We start from the raw sequence: 21,706 nt of genomic DNA, 5'->3' as shown, positions 1-21,706 counted from the left end.
CATCTTGTTTTGATAACAACATAAATAATTATCAGATAGTAGAAATAGAATTAGAGAGATTCGAGTTCTGGTTTATTATTATTAATTTTATTATTATTAATGAGTAATCTAAAATGTTCATGAAAATATGGTTATTAAAAATGTTGCTCATGTTTTTGTTAATTATAAGAGCTACTGCTGTTGAGTAATAAGTACATGTCAGCTATTGTACTAGTCACTTTGGTATTTCTCTCTTTTTTTTCGCAGCAACTGTCAGGGTAGGTATCATTACCTCCATTTTACAGAGGAGAGCTGTGACTCAGAAGGGTAGAGCTAGAGTTTGTAACAGTCAGCCTGACCCCAAAGCTCATATTTTTGCCAACTGATTGCCAAAATCAGCAAGTATTCATTAATTCCTTCTTGTGGGCAGGGCACTATGCCAGGTGTCAAAGTATAAAATAAGATTCTGGGACTATGAATATGAATGATGACAAATAACGGCCCAAAGTGGCATACAAAAGCCAGGCAAGGAGTAAAGACAATAAATGACAGCAAAAGTCAGAGGAAGGAGTTATCACTGAGGAGTAAGGACAGACTTCATTGACCCTGCCTGGAGGGAAAGGCAGGATTTGAACAAGTGAAAAGACAAGAGGGTTGAGGGGGGCTGTGATGTAGTTTTTGAGGATGAACCTGACTTTGGTGGGAGAATAGATATTTCCTTTTGGAGCAGGTGAGTGGGGAGATGCCTGAGAGAGTTTTTCCTACAGCTTCCTTCCTCTGTCCTTGTCATGGGCTGATGGTGACTTGGAAAAGTGACAACGGAAAAAGACAGATTGTAGAAACATAAAATTATAAGCCTTGTATGCCTCACCTCAGCCTTGTCTAGAAAATGTGTTAGAGCAGAAACTACTATCCTTAGTTAATGGCTGTAAATGAGAAACCTTGGAAAAATGGGGACTGTGGACACAGATGCCTTAGGAGGGCAAGCATGCTGCTAGCCATTACTTAATGTTCGATAAGAATGGTATTAGTGAGTATTTGCATACTTGTCACTAAAAAGTTTAAGTTTAATCAATATTTGCTGTATCCCCTCATTATAAAGTTATATTTCTCTCTAAAACTCTTTCCTAATCAGAGGAAAGGGCTTTCCAGTATCAAACAAAGATTTTTAAATAGTTCTCCAAACTGTTGGCATACAACCTCTATACTAGACTGTTTATTATAAGAAACTACATTTACTAGAACCTTGTTATATAAAATTGTGTTCACTTGAGGTTGTGAGCTGTGTTTGGTTTTACCCATCAACTTTGGTATTTATGAACTTACTATAGCATTACTAGCTTTGATAAACTCTGCCTAGATAAAAGCTCTGTGAAAATTTTCCTAAAAATAGGCAGATATCTGAAGGCATATTTTCTCCTTGGAAATGAATTTACAAGTAAAATACAGTGTCTTACAGACTGACTTTTTAGCTTAGAATTTGTTGTCGGGGGGAAAAGAATCCAAAGACCCAGGAAGGGTGAATGAACAGAGTGTGTGATTAACTGTGAGCAGGACACCCTCTGAGAGAGTTTCCTGCATGAGGTCACATGTTCCCAAGATCTTTCACTCATGCGCCTGAGGCAGAATGAACTGACTTGGGACTTTTGGGTTCTTGCCCTGACTGCCCAACTCCTCAACGTGGATGGATATTGAATAAGCTTTGGATAAAACATTGGATAAATCTTTTAATATCTCAAAAAGATTTCTAAGGTCTGATGAAGTTCTAAAATGCCATAATTCTTTGATTCTTTCATTTTCTTGGGACTGGTGGAATATATTTGTAGGGTGGTTGTTGAGGGTTTGAGAGCAGCCCACTGCGGTAAAACTGAGTGGAACTAATTGGCGCTTACAGAGAATGAGACCATGATCCTGTCACCATGCTCTAACTGACTGCTTTCAGATATATCTGACAGTTCAAAGAAAGGCAGTAACTCGTTCTCAAGACTCTTAGCATAATCTCTGATTTCTCAGGCAGTAATACTGTTAGTTGCTAGTTATTTTAAACCAAGGTAGGCAAAAAGATGCCCTTGGAAATTGTAGTATTATTATTTTATCAAACTTGAAAAAATTTTTTTGGGATTATATTTGCTAAACTGAAGGTTTTGTGCTCAACTCCAAATACATTTAGACTTGGTTTCAATAGTTTCAGGGCCCACATGTGTCTCAGATAATTTAATACCGTATTTCATTTAATGTTCACTTACACGGTCTGTTTTTACTACACTTCTAAGTCACCGTTCTAAATTGATTCTGAAGAATTGATCTTCAAACACTCTTGCCTCCTGCCAGCTGGTCCCTTTGTAGGTTCTTTAGAAGATATTGGACTGGTAAAAATAAAAGTCTTACTTTGTTAAGTGGTTATCCTATCATCAGAAGATCCAAAAAGATTAGTCAATTTTCAGACCAATCAATTGAATCTCCTTGGGTATAAATGGGCAATATGATAGCTATTTGAGAGTTATAAAACTAAGGAATAATTTATTTGGTTAAAGTTTCTTTACTTGTAAAAATGATTGTTTCTTGTTACGGTATTTAAGAGTTAGGCTATGTAATCAGGATGATATTTTTAGATGTGTTTGTAAAAATGAAGTTTTCCTCTGCTGGAAAAAGAATACTTCCAAATTATCACAAGTAGAAGATGCTCAGCGTTAAGCATTGAGCATGGGCATTCTTTTCTTCTCTTTCTTTGGTAAGAACTACTATGCTATGTCATGTAGAAAAAATGTTCAAGATCTTAACTGTGTTCTAACTGGCCCCTTTGTAGTGACTCAGAATAGCTTTCTTTTGGTGGAAAAAAATCAGGATAAGAATAATTCATTAACTTGCTTCCAACAAGTTCTTCTAGTCATACTATTACATACAATGGAAAATACAAACTCTTTTGTACTCAGATGCCAAATTTTCCTTGGAGAAAGGATTAGGAAATGATATAATAAGTGCAGGGTAAAGAAAATGTGCCTGTTCCTGATTCTATACATTTCATAGGAATCTTATAAATTTGAACTAAACATTTAACTCATAAATTAATAAAATATAAGGAATAAATAGGGGAAGGCTGAGCAGAGCAATGAGGATAAATACTATCCGTATTAGTCAGAGTCCAGTCAGGAAAATGGAGACCACCTTAGATATTTCAAGCAGAGAGGAATTAATCAGGGAGTTAGTTCATAACTTGTTGGAAGGATGGAGGAAACGACAATGTTGCTCAGAGATCAGCTACCACCCTTATTACTGCCACTGCAGCCACTGCTATTGGAACCGTGCTGCTGAACTTCTGCCGATGCTGCTGGAATTGCCGCCAACATTTCTGCTGCTGCTGCTTCCAGAGGTACCACCAGGAGGTAAGAAGAGCTGAGGTGTTCTAGTTGAGCTACTGAAGATCCATAGGTGAGACAAAGGCAGAGAGGGTTGGAAGAGTACTCTGATGATGAACTGGAGAATGATGGCTCTGTATTTCTTGTAGATGAGAAGTATTGAAGGAGGTAGACTCAATGACTGAGACATAATGAATTTTTGCAGGAAATTGTTGAATCAAGGATGTTGTAGCCCACTTTAAGAATTTGAGAAATTAATTGATTTTGATACTGTAATCAGGATGTTCTGTTTCACCAGCATGGGGTAGTTATATTTCCTTTAATTATGAAATGCAAGCCCTCTCACATGCCGAAAGTCTAATCTTTTCTTGAAGTTTCTCTCTTTATATAATTCAACGTGTAACTTACTGGTTTATAAATAGTCCTTGTTATTCATCTGCTGCAACTATTCAGGAGAGAAGGAACTCCAACACACCCTTGAAGACCAACACACACTTGAAGTCCACATAACCACTGGGCAGTCCTGTGTGCTGGTCTCTTCGGCCTCCTGTACACTTTCCTATGGAAATCTCTCCTTCCTGGACTGTTCCTTTTTCTGTTTTATCTCTTATATTGGTCCTGAAAAACGGGTGGACACCAGGCATCCTTGCTCACACTGTAGTAGAACTGGAACTAATACCTTGGCATCAGAAATAAATGCTATGAAATTGAATGCTTGCTTCTTTTTTTTGGAGGTGACTGAGAGATGGCTCTATGTAAAACAAAGGAATCAAACATTTAAACTGGCTTGACTAATTAGTTAAGCCAAATAACTACTTGTCTATTTTCCCCTTCACTAACTGACCAGATATTTGACAGAACTGTATGATTCATTAAATAAAAATGGCCACTACAGCACGTAACTTCATTCTACCCCTGTTCATTACTTGAAAAATATTTTTATTGTAACCAGTGAATTACTGAAAACTGGTTTGGAAACAATTTTCTTTGTGTGACAAAATAACCACCACAGCTTAATATTTTTCCAAAGATTCATCCAATATATAGGGACTGGCTTGAAATGCAGGTCATTGGCACTGACATTTTCTTTACACCCTTCACTTATCTATCAACTCTTCCAAGTACAATCTTTTCCCGGTATTTGTCCTCCATGTCTGTGTCTTCTCCCTACTTTTGCCTGACTTCACAGTTCTATTGGGTGACTCCAGTGGCTATCTATAAACACCTAGATCTGTTCCGCAACACTTTGGTGGCGGGGAAGTAGGACTTTGGGTCCACCATTATAGAAATAGGAGCTATCACATTCTCACGACTCCCAATTAAGAGGCTCTTTCTTTTGTGCAATCAGCAGGGTTGGTTGTAGCCTTGAAGGCCCGTTGCAATTAAGGGAATAATAGAAAAATGCTGGGTGTGTTTAATTCCATTCCCTAAGCATACCACCTTACAGTCAAATCATCCCAGCACTTTCTTTCCCTATTAAGTCTCAGGAATTGTCAGAGTGTCTATATGATCTAAGGAAAAATTCCAACTGCATTTGGACCAGTACACAAGATAGAGTTACTGGACTTGATGAGTCTCACAGTTATTCCATGAAGTTTGTAACTTACTGTGAGCCTCCACAATTAAATGCATGGCCTTGATGCATTGTGATTTCATGAGAAATCTTCCTATTTATCATCTAGATATATATTTTCCATACCCATATATGACTATGATTATGGATGTAAATATGAGTATATATACATAACACATGCACACAGACACACACACACACCCCAATATCCCTTGGAGTATTCTTTGTCTCCTTTCCTTTCTCATTAATTAATTCACTTATTTATTTAATTAATTGAATGTTTCCTGAACACCTGTTACGTGATAGATACTAAGGCACCACTGATGCCAAAATGAGTCAGATACATTCTGAGTTTGAGGAGCTTACAATGTGGTGGGTAAGACAAGTAGAAAATGCTATTACTGGTTATGCTATAATAGAGGGAGCCACACAGTAGTATGTAAGTATTAACAAGGGGGTGATTAATTTGGCTTGCTTGGGCAGTGGAAGTGGAAGAAAATAACATTTAAATTGGGTCCAGTGAGTAGGAGTTTGTTAGGTGGAGGAGAAAAGGGTATTCTAGGTAGCAGGAAGGGCATATTAAGAAGCATGGATTTGTGAATGTATGCCCCACATGTAGGACTGACCGAATTTTAGGGTTAGTAGAGGGGATTGGCCGCTGGAGTTCAATGGTGAAGGGCTACGTACACCAGGCTATATCTAAGTTTCAATCACAGTGGCCTGGGACATGACCATTGTAAAACCCATGAGCATATCAAGCCCAAGGGTCATCTTGTTATCTGTTTGATCCAATTAACCAATAACCAATATTCAAGTAACTAATATTTGGGTATGCAAATAAGGCTCTCTCTGTGCAGAAGGCAACTCTCCATTCCTGCTGAAGAAGTACTTTGCCTAAGCCATTTGTCTCTTCAGGTGTACCTCTTTCAGAATCAAATAGTAAATAATACCCAGAGTGCTTTCACAAGACCCTCTCATTTGCAATGACCCTGGAAACCTAAGGTCTGTTAATAAGCAACGAACACCTACTCAGGCTGGCTACTGGGTCAAAATGTTAATTACTCTCCAATAGCCACATTTTTTTTCTCTCTTCATTTGCTCTTTCACTTCTTCAGAGACTTTAATTGAGTTTGAATTTTCCTTACTGCTGAGACTGCTGTGGTGTTAAAAATAAGTTAGCCCTTTGCCTGTCTCCCGGGCACCTATGATCTAAGGCGTCGTTGGCTTCTCTCCCTTTCCGAGTTAATTATATTCAGTGTGAGCTTGAATTTTCAAATCCATCTGTTTTCTCCATCTCTGTAGACAGTTTATTTATATCTACTCTTTCAAATAAAAAAGAGATAGAACAACAGCTTCTTCATACTTCAAACATTTTGAGTTCAATGCATTAGTCATTTCTTTTAGAGTAGAATCAGTAGGAGAGAATTTATTTCACAGCTGCTCTGTGTCTAAGCATTGAGGAAAAACTGTCCAATACCGCTAAGGTATGTCTGTTATTCTCTCCTCTAGGCATCTATCACAATTTATAACTACATACTTATTTATGTGTTAGCATTTTTAATGCTAACTGGACTATAAACTCTGTAAGGGCAGGAAAATGTTTTGTTCATTAATCTATGTCTGAAACTTAGTATATCATTTGGAATGTGCTAGGTGGTCCATAAATATTTATAGAATGAAGGAAGAGGGACGGCCCCGTGGCTTAGCGGTTAAGTGAGCGCGCTCGCTACTGGCGGCCCGGGTTCGGATCCCCGGCGCGCACCGACGCACCGCTACTCCGGCCATGCTGAGGACGCGTCCCACATACAGCAACTAGAAGGATGTGCAGCTATGACATACAACTATCCACTGGGGCTTTGGGGGAAAAATAAATAAGTAAATAAAATTATTAAAAAAAAATAAAAAAGAAAGAATGAAGGAAGAAAGGAAAGAATCAACAATAACTGCAATACTTTAGAGGCTCACAACTTTTTTTTTAATCACCAAGAACCATTTTATTAATTGTTATTTTCATGGATACTATTTCAGTTACCTATTGCTGTGAAACAAAGCACTCTAAAACTTATGGCTTAAAACAACAATTTATTATTTTTCACTATTCTGTGGATTGGTTGGACGGTTCCTCTGTTGCTTTCACTTGGATCGCTCACATGACTGTAAATGCTGGACAGGCAGCTGGGCTGTAAGGTCCAAGATGGTCTCACTCACATGTCTAGCAGTTGGTGCTGGCTACCAGCTGGGATGCCTCAGTTCTCCTTCATGTGGCCTCTCATCCTCCAGTAGGCTAGACTGGCTTTCTTACATAGTGTCTCAGTGCAGGATTTCAAGAGGGCAAAGGTGGAAGCTGTAAGGCCTCTTAAAGGCTAGGCTTTGGAATTCACACAATGCCACTTCTGCCACAATCTATTGGTCAAAGGAAGTCACAAAGTCAGCCTAGCTTCAAGGGATGGGGAAACAGACTCTACTTCTTAATAGGAGGGATTAGAAAATATTGTGCCTGTGTTTTTCAATCCAAGTATTTTTAAGTGGTGATGATAATGAAGATGATGAGGGTGGTGATGATACTGAAAGTACTAAGTATTTATACTATCTAAGCAGTGTTCGAAGTGGTTTAAGTGTTTATATTTCACAAAAAAAGTATGACGTGTGTGATATCATCATGTCAATTTATAGATGGGGAACTAATTGTTAGAACAATTAAAGAACTTGCTCAAAGTCTTGAAGCTAGTAAGTAGTAAGTCAACCTGTGCAAACACAGGTTGACTAATTTGATAGTTTCCCCCTCCCTCCCTTCTCTGTACTCTTTATACAGTAATTAATTTCTTCTGTCTGTGTTATGCCTTTCCATCTCAACATTAATCTTGATTTAAGTAATGGTACAAAACTATAAAGAGTTGATGATTTTATGAAACCAGAGATTATTATTGTGCCTGGGCTGCTAATGAACAATAGAGTTGAATAAGTAAATAGATGTGTATGCACTGCTAACTACTACTTGTAGCCTAATTTTGATAATTGCTAAAAGAGTGGGTTCAGTCCTTTTTCTTTTTAAAATTGATTTAAGTACAGATAGAAACTCCATTTAATGAATACTGATTGCAGCTTGTCCTCCTCCTTGGTTCCCATGTCAATCAGTAACTTTCCCATAGGCTAGAACTTTCCAAGTCATTTCCTATTGTTCCCTTTTTCTCAATCTGCATAACCAACTTTATTTTTGGGAGAGTTCTCCTCTCCCCTCCTTTGCATTTCCATTGAATGTAACTCCTTGCAGCTCAAAGTGACACTTTGGACACTATGGAACAACAGCATTCACATCAACTGGGAGCTTGTTAGAAATGTAGAATCTCAGACTACACATAGACCTACTAAATCAGAATTTGTATTTTAAAAAAGAGAGAAGACAAATAAAGTCAGAAATGAAAGAGGAGACATTACAACTGAGACCACAGAAATATAAAAGATCGTAAGACACTGCTATGAACAATCATATGACAAAAAAATGGATAACCTAGAAGAAATGGACAAATTCCTAGAAACATGACCTACTAAGACCAATTCAAGAAGAAATAGAAAGCCTGAACAAATCAATAAAAAGTAAGGAGATTGAATCAGTAACAAAAAACTTCCCAACAAAGAAAAGCTCAAAACCAGGTGGCTTCATTGGTCAATTCTACCAAACATTCAAAGAAGAATTGATATCAATCCTCCTTAAACTCTTCCAAAAAATAGAAGAGGAGAGAACACTTCCAAACTCATTTTGTGAGGCCAGTATCAGCCAGATACCAAACAGACACCACAAGAAAAGAAAACTACAGGCCAATATATCTAATGAACTTAGATGAAAAAATCCTCAATAAAATACTAACAAACTGAATTCAACAGCACATTAAAAGGATCATATGCTATGATCAAGTGGAATTTATCCCTAGGATGAAAGGATAGTTCAACATACACAAATAGATTGATGTGATATTAACAGAATAAAAGATAAAAACCACATGATCATATCAATAGATACAGAAAAAGAATTTGACAAAATTCAACATCCATTCAAAATATAAACTCTCAACCAAATAGGTATAGAAGGAACTCACCTCAACACAATAAAGGACATATACGAAAAGCCCATAGCTAGCATCATACTCAGTGAAAAACTGAAAGCTTTTGCTCTAAGATTCAGCATAAGGCAAGGATGCCCACTCTTGCCACTTGTATTCAACATAGTACTGAAGGTCCTAGCCAGTGCAATTAGGCAAGAAAAAGAAATAAAAGGCAATCAAATTAGAAAGGAAGAAGTAAAATTATCACTATTTGCAGATGACATGATCATATACGTAGAAAACCCTAAAGACTCAACCAAAAACTGTTAGAACTAATAAACGAATCCGGTAAAGTTGCAGGATACCAAATCAACATACAAAAATCAGTGGCATTTCTATATACTAACAACAAACTATCTGAAAAGGAAATTAAGAAAACAATCCCATTTATAACACCAAGTAAAAGAATAAGATAGGAATAAATTTAACCAAAGAGGTGAAAGACTTATACACTGAAAATTATAAAACATTGATTAAAGAAAACACAGATAAATAGAAGCATATTCTTTGTACATTGATTGGAAATATTAATATTATTAAAATGTCCATACTACCCAAAGTGATCTATACATTCTATGCAATCCCTGTCAAAATCCCAAGGGCATTCTTTACAGAAATAGAAAAAGCAATTATAAAATTCATATGGAAATACAAAGGACCCCAAATGGCCAAGGCGATCTTGAACAAGAAGAACAAAGCTGGAGGCATCATACTTCCTGATTTCAAAATATATTAAAAAGCTACAGTACTCAGAACGATATGGTAGTTGCATAAAGATAGACATATAGACCAATGAAATGGAATAGAGAGCCCAGAAAAAAATCCATGCATTTATAGTCAGTTGATCTTTGACAGGGGTGCCAAGAACACACAATGTTGGAAAGGAGAGTGTCTTCAATAAATGGTGTTGGAAAAACTGGATATCCGCATGTGGAAGAATGAAATTGGACTCAGATCTCACACTATATACAAAAATTAACTTGAAATGGATTAAAGACTTAAATTTAAGACCTGAAACTGTAAAACTATCAGAAGAAAACCTAGGGAAAAATCTTGTTAACGTTGATCTTGGCATTGATTTCATGGATATGACACCAAAAGCACAGGCAACCAAAGCAAAAATAGACAAGTGGGATTGCATCAAACTAAAATGGTTCTGAACAGCAAAGGAAACAATCAACAGAATGAAGAAATAATCTGTACAATGGGAGAAAATATTTTCAAACCATGTATCTGATAAGTTAAAGTCCAAAATATATAAGGAACTCACACAACTCAATAGCAAGAAAATAAATAACCCAATTAATAATTGGCCAAAGGACTGGAATAGACCTTTCTCCAAAGAAGACATACAAATGGCCAACAAGTAAAGGAAAAGCTGCTCAACATCACTAGTCATCAAGGAAATGCAACTCAAAGCCAAAATGAGGTATCACCTCCTACCTGTTAGAATAGCTTTTATCAAAAAGACAAAAGATAAGTGTTGGTGAAGAAGTGGAGAAAAGGGAACTCTTGTTCACTGTTGGTGGGAATGTAAATTGGTACAGCCATTAGGGAAAACAGTACGGTTCTTCAAAAAATTAAAAATAGAACTGCCATATGATCCAGCAATTTCACTGCTGAGTATATATCCAAAAGAAATGAAATCACTATGTTGAAGATACCTGCACTTCTGTATTCATTGCAGCATTATGTACAATAGCCAAGATATGGAAACAACCTAAATGTCCATCAATGGATGAAGGGATAAAGAAAATGTGATACACACACACACGCACCACAATTATTCAGCCTTTAAAAAGAAGGAAATCCTTCCATTTGTGACAACATGGATGAACCGGAAGCACATGATACCAAGTGAAATAAGCCAGACGCAGAAGGATAAATACTGCATGATCTCACTTAAGTGGATCTAAAGTAGTCAAATGCATAGAAGCAATGAGTAAAATGATGGTTGCCAGGGGCTAGGAGGAGGGGTAAATGGGGAGATGTTGGTCAAAGAGTACAAAGTTTCACTTATGCAAGGTGAATAAGTTCTGGGGATCTAACGTACAGTATAGCAATTATAGTTAACAATATCATGTTATATACTTGAAATTTGCTAAGAGGTAAACCTTAAGAGTTCTTACCACAACAAACAAACAAACATGTAAATAAATAGAATGGTAACTGTGTAAGAGGATAGATGTTTTAATTAGCTTGATTGTGGTGATCATTTCATAGTGTATGTATACATCAAAACGTCGTTGTTACACCTTAAATATATACAATCCTATCTGTAAATTATACAGTATAGCTGAAAAAAAATCCTTATCTTTCAAAACATAAAAAAAAGAATCTGTGTTTTAACAATATCCCCAAGTGATTCACATGCATTGTAACGTCTGAGAAGCATTGGAATTGTGCCTAAGAATATCAGAAAGGAGTTTGAATCCTGAGTCTGCCCCTTGCTAGCTATGTAACCTTGGGCAGGTTGCTTAACTCCAAGCTCTCAATTCCTCATCTATAAAATGGTGACAATAATGGGGGGTTGATGTGAGGATTATGCTCAGTGTCTAGCACATTGTATGCGCTCAACAAATGGTAGCTAAACACATATAGCTTTATTGTCATTGCCTCATTGGAAGCATTCTTTCCTCTCACCTGGACCATTGTGGGAACTTCCTGCCTGCTTTTCCAGTCTTAGGCTCTTCCCATTCATCCCATTACATACTCCAGTGTCAGTTATTTCCAATAGCAAAGATCTGCTTGTGATACTGCTCTCCTCAAAAATCTTCAAGGCATCTCATCGCATTTACAAGTGAAGCTTGGTACCTGAGGGGTACTGTAGATATTAAACCCATTTGCTGTTTTTCGTGTTTAACTTGAGGGGTGACTCAGGGGTCTAGAGGATTTGTGAGCTTGTTTTGCAGGAGAGAGAGAATGCCTTTGGGGAGGTTGCGATATCCAGCCCTCAGCAGCCGTTGGAGCCCAGAAGTCAGGTTGCCCAGGGGCTTATCGGGAGCGACCCCTTTGTTTCCCTGAAGCTCCTCCTGCCAAGCCCCCAGCTCTATAAACCCCCCTGCTTTCTGTTCTTGGGGAGATGGATTTGAGTGAACCCCGGCTCCTGCATGCCTTCTCGTTTTGGCTAATTGGAATAAATCTTTCTCCATCTCCAAGCACCAATGTCTCAGTGTTCGGCTTGCTGGGCATTGGGCACACAAACTTGAGATTAAGAGGTTCAGTATCACAAGCATATCACTACATTTATAAGCCAAACTTCTTGGCATGAAATCCATAGCCTCCTATTCTGAGTGCAGCCTATTGGAGAGAGAATGATACAGTGGAAACAGGGAAGGCCTGACTTAGGAGCTTCAAACTTTGCCATTGTTTTGACAATAAAAAGCTTGTTGACTTTGTTTACCCTCTTTGGGCTCCAATTTCCTAATCCATACATTTAAGCAGTCTCATGAATAGTTTTACCAAGGTCTTTTACACCTAGTAATTGATGAGGCTGGAACTTAAACCAGGTCCATTGACACACCAGGGATTCCAGGGCTTTCTACACAATATTGAAAACTGAGGAGAGGAACCTCATTCCTTATTTCTTATTCCTGGAAATAGTTTTGTTAATTGTTTGGGAAAAATCTACATATAATATTTTAGATAACTATTATTAAAAAGTGCCTATTATTACTTAAATCTATCTGCAAAAGATGGATGTTTGCTTTGAATGATCTTTCAGAGAAATAGCAAATGTATTCAGTTCTGTAAATTAAGAGGAGCAACACATTTTACTTAATGTGCTACAGAAACAACTGTATTCTCAGTAAAAATCACAGTGTTTTAGAAATGTTTTTGCTTTTGACTAGGGGGCGACTTGATACTTTTAAATAAATTTCTGATAGAAGAGAACACCGTTGAAATAGTATTCAAGAATTATGTTCCCAGTGATGGTGTGATGAAGCCCAAGATATGTTTTCACCCTCAAGAAACTCAAAGCTTTACTTTCAGGATGCAATGTTAAGTTTTTCAGTTGTTAAGGTAGCAAGTACTTGTGCCTTTGTTGCTATAGAAATACAATTTATTTCAAAATTATTCACACATTTTCTCAATCCTGTGCCTCAAAAAAAGTAAAACATTTTGTGAGATGTTTAATTGATTTTGATCCTTTTATATGACTCATTTATGTGTTTGGATTTAGAAATTTATTAGTAATGAGGAAATCACGGGGTGGAGAATTCTTTCATTGAATGATAGAGACGAGTACATTTCATCTTAGAAAAAAATACATCGATGAGTTGTTAATATTGGTTTTTTTCCCCCTCAATTCCGTGATGTGCCTTTTCCCACGTTAGTGTTTCTGAAATTAGGGTACATTTTACTATTAATGTGAATGTTTAATGTTTTTTTTAATTTCCCAAAGACAATTATTAAATTAATGGTGCATTTTACAATCAATATTGTATTTTAGAATTGAGAAATCACTATAGATTATTCTCTGGTTCACCCAGAGAATACCTACCAGGTAGGTAGAGGTGATCTACAGGAAACACAGGAGACATTGGATTATCAGTTCTTGAGATTGGGTAATGCCTTAGGCATTAAAAAAAAAAAATTTCAGTGGAGCCACGTGTTAAATGATAAATTTACAAACACTAGAAATCAAGATACTGATTTAGCATAGTCTTTTGAATGGACTGGCTGTAGCTGTGGTAATTGCTAGAAGGGCAAATGAAACAATTTGATGCTAGCCTGCTGGGGTTAAGGCATGAAGGAATCATAGCTGTAAGGCTGTTCCTAATCTTAGGTGAGAGAGGAGGCTACCTGCAGAATGAACTAAATTCTTGGTATAGAGAGATAGCAACAAAAAATGTGGATAGTAAAAGAAAATGTTATTAATTTCTATATTTTGCTTTGGGCTCACTCCATAGAACTCTGTGAAGTGAATGGAAAATTAATCTCTGCCATCCTGACAAGAAGTCCAAGCAAATTATAAAGAATCAGTTATTTTTTAAAAAATTCTACAACTTTAAAAGAAAAATTATACATCTTGATTTACTCACTAAACTTTCAATAACTTGTCATAGCCATTAAATGTCAAATTTAATTTTCTTAGTAGTTGTTTTCCATGGTCCCACAAGGGAGGGAAGTTTGGTGGAAAGAACTCAGGGCTGGTTTCTAGCTTCCCGTTAGGTGTGGGTCTCTGAACACACACCAGACTGTGTTAAAAATAATTTGATCTAGCTGAGGTTAGTTTTTCTCATCTGTTACATTTGATAATCTCTAAAGTATCTTTCAGGTCCAAGATTCCATGATCCCTGTGATATCATAACCCATGAAAAGCAGTAATTCCTGGGACTTCAGGTGTAATACAAGTGCCTAGATTTCTGAGAATCTGGTGTGAGAGTGCCTGCAGACTATTAGCCGTATTTAACACACATTTTACTAATTCTGAAATCTTTATTCTTTGTTCAGCAGAAATTATATTAAGGAAATATGAAATCTTTTATATAAGAGAACCTTAAGAATAGAGGTACAAGCCAGAAGTAAGTTAATATACAAGCAATTTTTATTCATTGATTTATATCAATCAATCAAAATTTAAATGAGGCACCTAAAATTGAATAAGCATAGAGGAGAGATACAGTTAGGATTATAACGATTTTATGATTTTATGTAATGACAAATACTCAAGCATTAATTAGATATGTGAAACTGATCATTAACTTCTCTTATAAGTAAACATGTGTACATATCATGGGCAAAAATACAAAACACATAGAGAATCTCTGTCAAACCACCTCTGCAAATCTGCGTATATATATGTTTATGCATAGAAAAGCTATATAAAGGCACAAAAATGAATTTAATAGTCACCCTTTTTATTTTGTCCTTTGATTAGATGCTAAAGTTCTTTACAACTCTTAATAAACATAAATTAAAATAATTCACTGACCAATTTATATATTGGAAATAGTTGAGGCCTATTGGAAATGCTTTTAGAAAAATGTCTGTTGATTTAAAACCGTTTAAATCTTTAAAATCACAATACTTTCTGTATTAGAAAAGACAATGTAAGTTAAATCTTGAATTTCTCTTCAATTATCAAATGATAACATCTGTTTATGACTCATTGTGTAGGGTCTTCGGATGTCAGGGTTCAGTGAAGAACCCTGACTGTTGCACCTTAGAGAAATGAGAATGAAGGACCCCTAGAATTGTAGCCACGACATGGCTTTTGATTGAAATTGTAAATGAGCATCCAGTCTGTGTGTGTAGCTCTCCAGACTTCAGTTACAGAACTAAAATATCTCAGAGGTGACCTGTCTCAGTTTGCAGTTCTCACATTGTTTACATGACCTTTTGTCCAGATCTGCATTTAGATATGACCTTGTTCCAAAATGGTCTCTAAAAGATCTAGAACCAAATACATTGGGTTAAAAGTCATGTGTCTTGACAATTGAGATATAAAAATGGAGATCAGGTTGTTAAAAAAGCTGGTCTCTGTGACTTTTTATATAAAGGGCTGATTAAAAATCAGTTTCAGATGTCCACGGAGCAAGTGGTTTTATGTATTTAGATGAAGGAGGTGGGTTTACAGATTTTATTCACAAACAAAATAACAATATTTACCTTTTTTGAGAATATAGGATTTAAGAACATTTTTTTTTCTTTCCTCACTATATCAAAGTGCATGTTTTATACAATCCAAAAGAGGAAAAGATAGATATAATGAACAGCTATGAATTTAAGGGCTAATTACTTTTTGTACCCTTGAACAAACATGTACTTAACCTAAATAGAATGTGTCTAAGCGTATGCTTAACATCCTGAAGAATACTATTATTAAAATGCAGATGCTGGTTTCTATAATTCATAGGCATGAGAACAAAGCTAAATGCAAAAGAATATGCTTATACCATCAACTCATTTCTTGCAGACTTTCGTTCTCTCTTTGTGGGGCTGTAGGAGAAACCAAAAAAAAACCCCTCCAAATTATTGGCTCTCTCCAGTATGATAAGTACAGGTTGCCAAGGCGTTGCAGTAAAAAGACAGAAACAGGCAGAATTGGATTTTAGCCCAGCTCTCACGTAGCTGTGCAGCATTAGGCCTATCACTTAACCTTTATGAGCCTTAGCAACGTGAGGTAATGCTTACCTCATAGGTTTGTTACATGTAATCTTACATGTTGCACGTGTTCAATACATGGTAAGTGTTATGCTAACAGGTGGAGCTGATTATTGAAGGCATTAGATGGGACTATATGAAATTGACATTTTTGTAGATAAAAATGGCCAAATTTCAGATCTCATTGTCAAGTGGTCCCCTTTTAGGAACCTCAAGGGCACGAGGCCACAGAGTGGATGGCAAGGTCAGATTCCTTGGTAAGTTTTCAGTCAATGATCATGGATAGCCATTTCTTTTTGCTGAGGAAGATTCGCCCTGAGCTAACATCTGCTGCCAATCTTCCCCTTTTTGTATATGAGCTGCTGCCACAGCATGGCCACTGACAGACAAATGGTGTAAGTCTGTGCCCAGGAACTGAACCCAGGCTGCTGAAGTGGAACGTACCCAACTTAACCACTAGGCCACTGGGGCTGGCCCTGGATGGCCATTTTTATCAGTGACTAGTTTATAACATGCTGAGATAATGTCCACAACCACGGAGTTCAAGTGTCTTAGATTATCCCACTCCCTCTCCCAGTACAGATAAGTATTTCACGTTTTACTAAAATTAGCATACTAAACTCATTGCACGTGAATGGTTACACTTCTCTGCCATGCCACTAAGAGTCACAAGTACACAAGAAGAATGGACACAAGCACATCATTTCACCCACCCTTTCTAATAATACCAATAACATAGACAAGCCTGTCTAGACTTTTGATGATCCGTGTACTCTCCTAGAAGCTCGACTTCAAGGTGTTTTCCATGTTGTTGATTTCCTTCTCAGTCACTCTTTTCTGCACTCGAGGTAGGCGTTTCCGGAAATTTCCACTCAGCAGGATGTAGAGAAAAGGGTTAATGCTGCTACTGGCATAGCTGAGACAGACGGAGAGGTAATAGCCCACATAGAAAGCCAGTGTGGGCTGCTCCTTCTGTAAGTTCACCAGCTGGATCACGTGATAGGGGGCTGCACTCAGGACAAAGACTGCCACCAGCACCAGCACCATCTTTGTCAGCTTCATGACTCTCCGCCTGGGAACGCTGGGATTGTAACTACAAAGGAAACATGAGGATAGACAGGACATAAACAACCAGAGAAATTGTGGGGCAATGATTTCCTAGAACTTTTTGGACAGTTCATAATGGCTATGCAGTGGAATATAAAACTCTTTTTTTATTTCTACCTATTCAAAGCATTGTGAAAAGATTGTTTTTCATTCCTGTTAAAAGTTTCCCAAAGCCGGAACATTTTGAGAAACAAAATAATAATATAGTATTGAATTAAAATCCAAAGTATCAAATAAATATACATGAGTCTATATTGACATAAATAAATGATTGAATAAAATGGGAGAGAAGAGATAAACCTTCTTTACAGATGAATTCCAAATAATATATGCAGATGCTCCCCTTTCCAGGAGATGAAGCTTAATTCCCACCCTCCCCTTGCCTCTTTGAGGTGGGCTATACTTAGCGACTTGCTTCCAAAGAGTAGAGAAATGGATAGTTACTTTATAGTGGAGAAACCTGGCAAACACTGCCTTAACCAAATGATCACAGTTAACATCAACAGAGATGTCATGTAGTTATCATGCGCCCCCTGACGTGTTATGATGAGAAGAGCTGATTTTTTCCAAAAACACATAGCTACAGTCTAATTGTGATACGGTATCAGACAAACTCAGATTGGGTGACATTCTATAGGACCCCTGACCAGTACACCTCAAGACTATCAAGGTCATGAAAAACAAGGAAAGAGTGAGAAACTGTCACAGACCAGAGGAGCCTAGGGAGACATGACAACTAAATACAATGTGGTCCCTTGGATTGAATCCTGGAACAGAAAGAACACTTCAGTGGAAAAACTGGTGAAATCTGATAAAGGGTAGAGTTCAGTTAATAGTAATGTACCAATGCTATTTTCTTTGTTTTGGCAAATCCATCTTGGTAAGGTAAGATGTTAATGGGGAAACTGGGTGAGGAGTATACGGGAACTCTCTGTACTATTGATGCAACTTTCTTGTAAATTTAAAATTATTCTAAAATAAGAAAATATTTTAAAATTCCCAAATTTTAGCATGTTATGTCATATTTAGACATTTAATAGAAATTTCCCTGGGACATGGTTGAAACAGATGAATGAGCCTGGGGAAAAATATGAAAAAAGCATGGCAGCTGAAAATCATTCGAAGATGATTCCTCCACAGCTTATCAGAGTAGGCACCATCATTCCTCTAACTTCTTGCATTTTGAGGGATAACTGGGCAGTATGAGCTTTGTTTCATAAGACGCTCTTAGTATTTCTGAAGAAAGTGTTGGGAGCAGTGATCTGATTTGGAGAACCGTTTTGAAATGGCTGAAGCACCCTCTCCAGCTGTCAGTGTCTTAATATTCCATACGATATTTCAACCTTCTCACCAACTCAGCTCCCTGTGATACATTTAGAAGCTAAATCTTTTTCTATAACTTTGGCTGCATCCCTTTCCCATTCTAAATAGACTACCCTTTAAGATTGTAATATTTCCAAAGAACTTCAAGAAGCTAAGTGGGAAAAAATGTCGTGGGGCAAGGACCTACCTAAACCTTTGATACTAGGGTTTGTCACAAATTTTGACCAATTGTGGTCAAATTGTTCATATATTCTTTTTTTTTTTCATCTTCACAGTGTTATATATGGTGTGTGGGAAACTCAGCAATCTTGTCTTTCGAAAAGAAATACAATAATCTATTCTAAAGAAATTTTAATAATGATTTTTTAGCCCAACATGATATATAATCACTGACTTACATGAACAACTTGGAATGTACAATCTCAAGTAGAAAATAATTTATATTTTTTATGCAGTTTTAGAGACAAGTATCTTGAAGAGTACTTTCCCAGTTTATTGTCTTTAGGTAAGTCTCTGTTTTTATTTAGTTCTAATTAACTTGTAAGTATTCAAATATTAATGAGATTCTGCTCCTCTAAATTAAAAAAAATTAAAACACAAAAATTAAAAGGTTATATACAGCATCTGGGATATTTATCAACATATATATATAACTGCAAAATGTACAAAGAAAACATTTATATAACATTGTTATTGTTGATGACAAAAATAAAACTATTCTGTAGATAGAATCTTGAGTTTTGTTTAATTTTTATGAAATGATTACATCAGTGATTTCAACATTTATCACTAAAGATCCTCAAATAGCTGCTTCAGAACACGTCTTATTTTCAGAAAATACCTTATATAGACATTACTGCCTATATGTCTAAGTGTGGTATGTTTCAAGTTATTGTTGCTTGAGTTTCTGTTGTAGATGTCTTAGGATCTCTGAATTGTTCTTTTAACAAATAAAGCAAAAGAAGGCAAACACTTACCATCTGGCATCTTTATTCTGTTGATACATCTCCCAAGTAGAGCATAAAATTAAAATATAGCACACCAAAATCAAGGGCAAAGGGAAAAAAAATGTTGTTATCGTCAAATAAAGTGTATACCTGTAAAATGAGAGAGAAGACATGACTGTTACATTCACAATGCTAGAAACTGGCTTTTATAGTTTATGAGGCATGATTTTCTGATTTTTCAGGGCCTAGGATAAATATCCTTGGGAAAAGTTAAGGATCTTTGGGTGCTTTCATGTAGAGAAGTCCTGCTCTTCGTTGTCCACTGACAGTGATGCCTTTCTCTTCTCTAGCCACACCCAAGTCTACTGAGTATGGAACAAGTGAGGATACCTATTATTGTCATTATCTTTAGTGTTATTAACAACAACAGGCAACAGCAGGTAATGTTTATTATGTAATAGGCACTGTTCTGAGTGCTTTACGTATTTTAACCCATTGAATCTCTGCAGTCTCATGAGTACAATGCCATTAGTATCCTCACATTACAGAAGAAGAAGCTAAGGTACAGAAGAGTTAAGTGGCTTCCCCAAGGTTACCCAGCTAATAAGTGGCAGAGATGGGATTTCAACTCAGACAGATGGTCGAGCTGCACAGCCCACACTTATAACCAATGCTCCAGGTGGCCTCTCAAAGGCCCTGTTGTAAAATCAGCCAGTCTTTTCCTTGGTGCTCCTCTGGGGGGAATTCTCAGGTGAGCCAACTCCATTTCTGCACAGACGCCAGGCGTCCTCCTTCCTGGCAGAACCCTGGCATCAGTGAAAGAATGCAGCCCAGCCTGGGTGGGTATGGACAGGGTGGCAGAGAGAGAGCACCTGGGACCAGAGGGACTCTGAATGCAGCACAGTAGCTCCAGTCCCAGTTTATTGTAAGGACTTAATTCTAGGAGGAACAACAGAGGCTGAAACCCCAGAATATCCTTTATGATAACCAACCCAAAACAGCAGAAGCAGCTGTCAGTGCAAAATAGTTGATCTTTGTCTCTTTGACCCAGGCCAAAGTCATACATCCTATGGTGACCCTCAGGCTGTGTTCTTCTAGATAGGTTTGGGCCCATGTTACTCCTAGCCTCCAGTGATTAAGTACCATTTCACCTGCAGATTGGCTGGTTTTTGTCTGAGAGTGTAGCCAATGCTAGTGGGAGGAGTAATGAATAAACAATGCTATTGATGTTGTACTCCTGGAGACTTTTGTTACTGGATTTGTGTTCTTGCAGGGCCTCTACCTCCATCCCTCTTGGGTTATGTCTATATGATGCAGAAATGACTCACCTATTTGACAAGTGGTAGATAGGAAAAAGGGATGTGCCAGATCAGCTTGCAATAATGTATGTAAAAACCACCTAGCATAGTCCCTGGCCCTTAGTAGGTAATTGAAAATTTTAGTCATAGACTCCACCGTGCTGTCAAAAATTTCAAATACAAAATTTTTGACTTAATTTTTCTTTTCAAATTAAAATGTAAGAAATGCCTGTGTTGGTTGCTGTATTAGTTTTCTAGAGCTGCTGTAACAAATTACCACAAACTGGATGGCTTAAAACAACAGAAATGTATTGTCTCACAGTTCTGGAAGCTAGAAGTCTGAAATCAAGCTGTTGGCCTGGTTGGTTCCTTTTGGGGGTTTTGAAGGAGAATGTGCTCCACATCTCTCTCCTAGCCTCTGGTGGTTTCTGGCAATTCTTCGTGTTCCTTGGCTTGTAGATACATCACTCCAATCTCTGTCTCTGTCTTCACATGCCTTCTCCTTTCTGTGTCTCTTTAAATCTCCCTCTCCTTATCAGGAACAAATCAGTAGCTTTAGGGCCCACCCTAATCCAGTATGACCTCATTGTAACCTGATTACATCTGCAGAGACCCCATTTCTAAATAAGGTCACATTCACAGGTACCGAGGGTTAGGAGTTGAATGTGTCTTTTGGGAGACAATTCAACCAAACTCTAGTTGCATATCGATAAGGTTTGAGTCTGAGTAACTCCTAGACCCTTCTGGAAATTCTGCCCATCCCTTGATGGCTTCCTCCCGGCCACAGCTGGTTGCCAGGGATCTTTAAAATACATATTTAAATATATTTGTGCCCACTGGGATTACATGATTAAACTCAAAATCTTTTTCTAAAGGTTACCCTCTCCTTAAAATCAAACCATCAACTTGATTG

General features: G+C 37.2%; 1 protein-coding gene across 2 annotated transcripts in view; it reads right to left on the bottom strand.

Moving 5' to 3' along the window:
• Window positions 1-14,535: 14,535 nt before the first annotated feature.
• Window positions 14,536-21,706, bottom strand: part of MCHR2 (melanin concentrating hormone receptor 2) — a 46,363-nt gene continuing 39,192 nt past the window's right edge. For both annotated transcript variants that reach the window (XM_058566573.1, XM_058566572.1), the window contains exons 5-6: window positions 19,526-19,645; window positions 14,536-17,211 (exon numbers count right to left, since the gene is read on the bottom strand). In XM_058566573.1, the coding sequence (XP_058422556.1) occupies window positions 16,896-17,211; window positions 19,526-19,645 (436 nt within the window). In that variant the 3' untranslated portion in view covers window positions 14,536-16,895. The remainder of the gene's footprint in view (window positions 17,212-19,525; window positions 19,646-21,706) is intronic.

Source organism: Diceros bicornis, chromosome 23 (assembly GCF_020826845.1).
Source record: "Diceros bicornis minor isolate mBicDic1 chromosome 23, mDicBic1.mat.cur, whole genome shotgun sequence".
NCBI classification, from domain to species: domain Eukaryota; kingdom Metazoa; phylum Chordata; class Mammalia; order Perissodactyla; family Rhinocerotidae; genus Diceros; species Diceros bicornis.
This window is presented reverse-complemented; position numbering and strand designations above follow the sequence as displayed.